The following is an 8332-nucleotide window of genomic DNA, read 5'->3' on the forward strand; positions in this document are numbered from 1 at the left end:
ATTTCATCATTTCATGACATGAAAATGCAGTTTCGTAAGCTTAAAATGGCAGATTCAATAACTAAAATAGCCTTCCGAATTCAATTTAATCGACTTTTGCCTTTTTCTTCACCACGTCTCCACCTTCCAAGCCACGAGATAAGCGTGGCGCAAAAGAAGGCGGGGCTGCGGCGTTATCTTACCTTACCACTGTGCCTTACCACAGTTGTGGCTCTTTAGGCTAAAGTCACGGTCGACTAGCACCACGGTCCAAACATAAACTACGGGTGAGACCGGGACTCTCCAACTGATGATGTGGCGAACACGCGGTGTACGCCTGTTCTTTTCATAAACATGTTCCAGACACGCCCTATTGGCGAAAGTTCGGGGGTTGGCAGAAATCAGCTTCTTTTCGTATGCAGGCCGCCCGAGCTGTGGGCGGAGAACGAATCCCGCCCAATTTGTTTCCATATAGTAAAAGATGTGTGTACATGTGTACTGGTGTATGAACAAGCATGGCAAGAAAACATCTGTAATAATCGATATCACTTTTATTCTATGTTTTATTTTGCAATGCCGATCGGAATCACTAGGCTCTTGTACGTTTTAAAATCAACATTAACGGGAAACTGCAATTCATTATGAACCTGACACGGCAGTTCAGAAATTATCTTTCTTTACTCGGCCGTCATGTGTGTATCGGGACCTCAGTAAACCGTCACACTGGTGATCTCCATAGTTCTACAACCATCAACAAAGGAGGTTTTTCCCCTGGTGCAAACTGTAAACAGATGGCAAACACCATATTCTCACCGTCTACGTCTACGATGTGACGAAGCCACGGCCGATTCTTGCGCCATTTATCTTCAAAATAACGCTTTTGCTTGGAGTTGGGACCGAGTTCGCAGCGCCGTGTTCGTAAAGTTCCGCGTTTCATCGTGACTGACATGGTGTTACCGCTTTGTCCGCGCCGCTGCTGCCTGTGATTGGTGGGAAGTTGATTGAATTTGAAGAATTATGACGCTCGCCCTGTCGCAGGCGCTACTTCAAAAGGCTACCGCCGATGCTGCTACCATGGTAACAACACGTCTTGCCGCGTTTTCCAACTCGCTGCTGTTACAGCTTACATACATAATTTTCGGGGGAATGTAAACCTGCTTTCACGGGAAAATATCAGGAATCGATCTTGTGTATTTTTTGCCGATCTTCCCCTAAAATTATACGGGAGTAGCCTGCGACGGTATTCTTACCCAGCACTGTGAACATGATCGCTGTTGGTAATTTTCCACCGATCTGCAAATCTGTACCCTTTGGACGGTGCTGGACGACGAGCAAAAAGGTGTTCAATTTTATTGAGAAATGCACATTCCTTTCAATACGATCTTACGATATCTTACAAGCTGAAATGCGTCAATGGACCTCGGTCAATAATGCCAACACCCGCGGCGTTATCCAGCCCCCGAGCTATCCACAAATTATCGATCAACAAATACGTGAAAATGACGACGAAAAAGTATCATGCAAAGTTCAGAGTGTAAACGCAACACTGCTTAACGAACAATATATTTCGTCAGCGAAATGCCGACCAAGGAACAAAGCCTTTTGTTTGGAGATCGTTGGGTGTCGGTAGTCCTACTTTACGAAATGAAATTTTGCCTCTGAAAATACGTGAAATAGCGTTTTAGAGGTTTGAATTTTCAAATTTTCCCGGGGGTGCATGCCCCCGGACCCCCCTAGTTTGGCGAGCGCCTGCGGCGCTCGCGTCGGGCCTTCGGCCCGATCCCCCCCACCGCAATGTTAGGGACGGAAATAAATTTAAAGCTGGAGACAGCACTGCCCACACCACTGATCTGTTCAGTGCCTTTGTGTATCACTTTGTTTACCGTTGGCCCTTTGCCCGTCCGTTTTTCCGCAAGGGTAGCGAGTCAATTAAACCTTTTGCGCGCAAGAAAAGGACACATTTTATCAGACAGAACATACCAGACCCTGGCATATATACAGCCTTTCTGTGTGGGGTCGGCATTAACGTCTTTGCATTACCTTTGACCGACTGTTGTTCGCTGCTGATAGCGAGTCAACAAGTGGGACAAAGGCCGATTCAGACTTTTTGTAGACTTGCCTTCTCCCCACAAAGATTAAACTAACGTTTGTGCTTCGCTGCCGCTTTGACCTGTCAACAGTTCCTTTCATGACGATTCGGCAGGCTAATGATATACTCTACTGTTGCTGTATCCTCTTCTTTGTCTGGGACTGTCTTGTGGAGCTGTCTATAACAGTATAAGTTAAACAAATCACTGTCGGTTGTGCTCATTCCTGTATTCCAGAACATTATAAGCCATCGTGTGCGACTGCATGTTTTGGTATGGTGTACATTTCGAGAAAGCACATTTTAAAATGCAGCTTAGCTGTTTGGGTACTAGTATATTCTTGAATGTGCCATTTCAACGTTTTCCACATCATGGCTAAGAATATTGTGCACATCTTAAAATGCAGCCGTATTCCTGAATGAGCTATTTCATCTTATGCAGTGGTCTGTTTTGGAATGGTGCTCATTTTGGAATGGTGCATTTTTTAGTGCATTTCTGAATGGGGCACCTTTTGGAATAATGCACATGATGGAACCGAATGTGGCACAATTTAGAATGGGGCACATTTAGGAATGATGCATATTTTGCAATGCATCACTCGCCGTGCTCTACCGTTGGCGGAGGTCCTTGCTATCAAGTAACGATCTCTGTGTCTGACCGAAAGGCTAGCAAGTCTTTCAACACATGTTGGTCGTCTCCTTCTGCGGCTCTGCTGTTTGTCAAACACAAATAAAACTTAATCTTAACGGAAAGACTGCGTAGATAGGGATTATCCGTTGTCGATGAAGGGGGGAGGTGTTAATGGAGACAAAAATTTTGAATATCTATGCTCAGAAGCTTATAACAAAAGACATTGATTAATTTGTATAGAACATTTAAGTCCTAATTTGCATAATTTACATTTCATCGTGTACATCACTGCCTAAGATAACTGCACACTAAATGTCATGGAAATCCGTCGTTCCGTTTTTATCCTTGAAAGATTGTGACAAAACGCACTTGTAGTTCCAGAGCAAGCAGCAAGGGGGTGCAAACTACACCACGTCTAATCCTTACATCTCAGGCTATCTGCCACCAAAAAGCCAACACCATAGCACGTCCAGGTCAAAAGATACATAAAGCGGAAGTTCTGTTGCAGTACCAAGGTCACATTTTTCATGTAGATAAAGAAGCCTGTATTAAAGTTTGATAGAGCTCAAGGACAGCTCACCTTGGCTGGTGCAAGAAAATGCTATCTTTTATCCAGCGTACGTTTTTGGAAATCTTCCAGGACAGTTCAGGTTCGATAGCTATCTCCTGTTAGACAGTTGACACATTGCTACGTGCTGGCACTGTCAGTGACTGTCAACACTTGTCCTATATAAAACCTCGGCGGCACGTTTCTACGGTATACGGAGTTGTAACAAGTGATCCTATGGCCTACGGTCTTGTCTGTTTAGCACGTGGCACTATAAGCACCGATGTGATGTATGTATCGGAAAGTACCAGTGTCAAAATTATTTATTATTTTTGGGGGAGTGAGGAGGTTTTGATTACCCCTCACTGTGAGAAGACCTAGTTCTTCTAAGAGGGAAAGTTCTCAAGTTTCAAAGAAGTATCAGGAAGGGTCATCATTTTCTTCTTGTATCACCGAAACATTTGCGTAAGATATCATCATCATCGGTCGACGTGATATGAGAGTCCAAAATGTTGCTCAAATAAAAAAGAAGCAAGATGATGGTGAAGTCGTTCTTTTTTCCGGGGTCGAAACAACACAAAAGACGTCAGGGTTAATAGAAAACAGCTTGTGGCATTGGAGAACTATGGATAACACAGAACTAAAGATAAACACTGAGATAATGTCAGTCACTATCAGTTACAATTTAAACTGAAACAGATATGTTTAAGATTCCTGAGATAAACGGCGTTCTTGTGTCAGGTTTTAACGTTCCATACACATTACGATCAATGAAGATAAAGGGGCGCCTCTTTTTTGGAATGACTGGCACTCCTGTAACTCACCATGCTTCGGGCAAAGATCGCTAGTCTTCATACCACGAGTGTCCTGGGAATGTCACCTTACAAAAGTCGTTACCTGGGGCAGAAATAAGGACGGGTTGTTGCTGAGTTAACCTCGTTGAATTTACCTGTATAGCATAGTTGATTTTCATTGTTCAAGAGTACGTTTGAAGAACCAAAGTGCATGGTCCAAGGGTCTCCGAGCAATGCAAATCACTCAACGTGAGAATACTAGTTGGTCAACGGCACACACACGCACGCACGCACACACACACGCACGCACGCACACACGCACGCACACACACAAACGCACACACACACACAAACAAACACACACTTATAAACCGGCCCATATGAACGTACGATTATACACCTGCTTTGCGAATTATGTGCAGACCCCTTCTGAACTATTTGAAACGAACTCTTTTTTCCTTTTATAAGATGAAGTTGGAAAAGGAATAATGAAGCATTTACCTCTAGCTCTCATGACGATGTCCCACATGTGTAACTGTGTTAAAGTGTACATGAACGAGTTCCTGTGTTAGTTATTGCTCAATGTCTAACCCAGACATACTCTCACGTCCACAGCATGTGGGGGACAGATCTCCACACGCACCAGCACGTCCTTCAACAGCCTGGACTACCCCCAGCCCTACGGTACTAACGAGGACTGCATGTGGACGCTGTCTGTGTTCGGCTCGTCCGTCGCCATTCAGCTGAGCTTTGAGGAGATCGACATCGACCCGTACCCCTCTCACAGCACCACCCCGGGCTCCTGCACCAGGCACTACCTGGAGATATACGAGGGCAACCCTACATCCGGGACAAAGTTGGGTAAGGGTCAAAAGAAATGCTACCTTTACCTTCTGTCTGTACTTTATATGTGGCACTGTTAGAATAATCTGTTAAACTTGAGTACAGTACCACATTGTCCTCGTTTGTCCGAAATTACCACCTGTGTGTACGCGTGTTTGCGGTCATGTGACGTCGACGTCATTTTGCATCCGTTATGTCAGTGAAACACACGAGAAATCATAGTGTTCTTAAGATGTAATTTTCTCTCTTACTAAAACTCCAGTCCTTATAGGTGCAACGAAACTATGGGTAACGCATTCTTTGGACTATTGTCTTTTTGTTCCGATATCAATGGTCGCCATCTTGGGTCCATGTCGTCCACCAACATGGCTTGTATGTTCCATCATCACGTTTGAACTAGCGCATAGCTCACCGTATCTAAAAAATTAAACTTAAATTGAAAAATATGGTCATTTCCACCAGGTTGCAGGCGTTCAGAAACTAAAATGATATTATTGTATTAACACTGTTTCTACGTTTTCTCCTGTTATAGGAACGTACTGCGGTAACATCCTGCCCCCCATCATCATCGGCAACAGCAACACAATGACGGTAAAGTTCATCACGACCGGAGCTTCTAACAGCAGATACAGGGGCTTTCTGGCGACGTTTTCATCGATTTCGCTAAGCTCTGGTGGGTTTGAAGTAGTTCTGATACTTTGCCATTCTTGATCTTGGGCGCTTTCAAAACCTTCAAATGCGTCTGTTTCATAAGGTCGTTGACCATTCTTCATAGTTAATACTGAATATAATCCGTAGGCCGTGATTCCAACCTTCCTTAGCATTCTTTGACGCTTTCAAAATCTTATCAAATATGTCTGTTTCGTCATGTTGTTCGTAGTTAATGCAGAACGTAACCTGTCCGTAGGCCCAGATCGGGATGCAACAGCTTTCTTGGACGTTTAAAAAAAAAACTTATCAAACATATTTGTTTTATCATGTTGTTGAAAGTTATAATGTTGAACATAATCTGCCCGTAGGCCCTAACTCGGGATGCAACAACCTTCGGCAACTCTCGACTCCGAGCGGCTCGATCGCCTCCATCAACTACCCAGACGACTACAGCAGCGGTACACAGTGTGAATGGGAGATCACGGTGGCAGCAAACAAACACGTGGAACTGAACGTACTGAACTTTCTAGTGGGGGGACAAACAGCCACTTGTGTGAACGAGACCAAAGACTATCTGTCCGTGTACGAAGGCATTGGCGTCAACAGGAAACGTTTGGGTAAGGGTTGTGTTGTAAAAGTTTGATTTTTGAGCTGGATTTGATTAGTCTCTACGTATACCAGACTCCCGCTTGCCCGAATAGGGCACTTTGGCCAAGTTAGGAGTAAAAGCCTAGTAGGGGTTTATTTGCCTAGGAGTGTTGGCGCATACTGTACACCTCGGTCATCCAAGGAGCTTTTATTGGGCCATCTAACTCCTCTGGCGTGCTTTCTGTCTTGTTTGGCCAATTACTACTAGATTTCCAGCGACCTGTTACATCGTAGAGATTGGATTTCAGTGTAATGAAATTTCAGGAGAAAGAAACGACCGCCTAACATGTTTCTATGCATGTGGTTTTGCACAGGAGTTTACTGCGGATGGGAGCCACCCACAGTGAGAGCCTACTCCAACCGAATGTTTGTAAAATTCGTGTCAGACGACTTTGTCAACGCAAAGGGCTTCTGTGCGACGTACCGTTCAGTAGGTAAGGATATGGCGTTCACATCGTTTTTACCTGTAGAATTGAACATAGTTTTATTAGGCACGTAACCTTATTTTTCTTCTCTACAGACGATTCGACAGCCTGTCTGCTGTTTTAACCAATATGAAGTAAACATTTGATTTGACCAACGTTAAATTATTAGTGAAAAGTAGACTTTTTCTAAGTTTACTTAAAGATTATGTAAGCTTACTTAAAGCACTGCCTGTGAAGAGAGTAAACAGACCGTCCAAACGTCTGTAGATAATACATGAATAAGGTATCTAAGTTAACTATGTTCAATTGATTTACCAATCTATTTAAACTATTTACTGAGACCAATAACAAGAGAAGTTTTGTTGAAACGAAAGTTTTATTCTGTTCGATTAGTCTGTAACTTTGGGAGGTTTCATACTTCACCTGTATTCTATGACGTAACCACTTGTATCATTCCTTTCTCCACAGATTTGCCGACGACTATCCCTCCAGCGGTGCGTACAACAGACCCTTTGGGGGCCACCGGTACCGTGTTACCAGTAGGGTCATCAAACCGCATACATGTCACGGCCAGCGTTGTTGTTTCATCCTTCCTCCTCGTCATCGCAAATACTTTCCTCATCACGCGATAACAGTAAACCAGACAAACCTGTAGTTTTAGCGTCAAACTCTCCGTAATTTTTGTTGTTTTGCTTGTAAAAAATAATGGGATATTTTAACAACAAAAGCTGAGATAAAATATTATAGCTTAGACCACCATAATGTTGTACTCTTATTAACACAGAGTTAATGTACAGAGTTAGGAAACCTACCCTTTGTGCTTGTTTCGAATGAGAGATTATGAGAGCTGTATATTATTTTGCTGTGCCAATGCTTAAACTGTCATGTATTATCATGTCTAATTTCGCCAATATAACCCTGTAACAACAATGAAAAAAGTCATGAAATAGTCGTCATCGTTTTCTGCATTTCCTGTAAAATCCGCTTGGAGTGCTCTTTCGTAGTGCGGTCAGTAACGCCTCTAGCGGTTTGAGACAGGACTGTAACCAATGTCTCGAGTTGCTTCATATACTAGTATATACATATACAGACCGTCATTTTGTCTTGTTATTGAGCTGACTGTGTGGAATACTTGCGTGGAACCATTGCTTATGTAAATTCTGAACGTTGCATACTTCTACAATGTTAAATGATATTGTTGTGATTTTCTTTGAAACAATGTATTTGTAGACGAAATTGTTAAAACATTATTATCTCAGGTGTCTGACTGTTTCTTCGTTCGCCTTACTCACAAAATGATACTATCTGCACTTCCGATTGGCCTACGATTCAACATAGTCCAATGCTATCGATGTAATTTTTCAAACACAATTTCTTTGTACATTACTTACTATATTACTTAGTTCCTTAATGCAGGCATTTGCTTGTAATATGGATCCATAACAACACATAGGATGGGGGATAAAATACCACACAGCGATAGCGAAGGATTGAAAAGGGGAGGTCACCTTTCCTTTGCAACATTGACCTCTAGTAACATCCAGTCACGCTGTGCATTGTTGTCATTGCGAACAATGCCATTTTCAGGAACTCAGGAAAGAACTCCGGAAAGTTTGTACAGCTGATTTGCGAGTAACAACTATTGTTTTGACACACGCTTCGTCAAGTGTAAAGCGGACGCACTTATGGCACCGCGCGTTCTGGGAGAATGGGACAATGTCAAATGCA

At 43.1% G+C, this 8332-nt stretch overlaps 1 protein-coding gene across 2 annotated transcripts in view; it reads left to right on the plus strand.

Annotated features, from left to right (window-relative positions):
* LOC118405795 (dorsal-ventral patterning protein tolloid-like) overlaps positions 1-7862 on the plus strand; it is a 16646-nt gene extending 8784 nt beyond the window's left edge. For both annotated transcript variants that reach the window (XM_035805556.1, XM_035805555.1), the window contains 5 exons: positions 4653-4898; positions 5413-5553; positions 5900-6148; positions 6494-6613; positions 7073-7862. In XM_035805556.1, the coding sequence (XP_035661449.1) occupies positions 4653-4898; positions 5413-5553; positions 5900-6148; positions 6494-6613; positions 7073-7236 (920 nt within the window). In that variant the 3' untranslated portion in view covers positions 7237-7862. The remainder of the gene's footprint in view (positions 1-4652; positions 4899-5412; positions 5554-5899; positions 6149-6493; positions 6614-7072) is intronic.
* Positions 7863-8332: the final 470 nt, after the last annotated feature.

This window comes from Branchiostoma floridae, chromosome 18 (assembly GCF_000003815.2).
Source record: "Branchiostoma floridae strain S238N-H82 chromosome 18, Bfl_VNyyK, whole genome shotgun sequence".
Taxonomy (NCBI): domain Eukaryota; kingdom Metazoa; phylum Chordata; class Leptocardii; order Amphioxiformes; family Branchiostomatidae; genus Branchiostoma; species Branchiostoma floridae.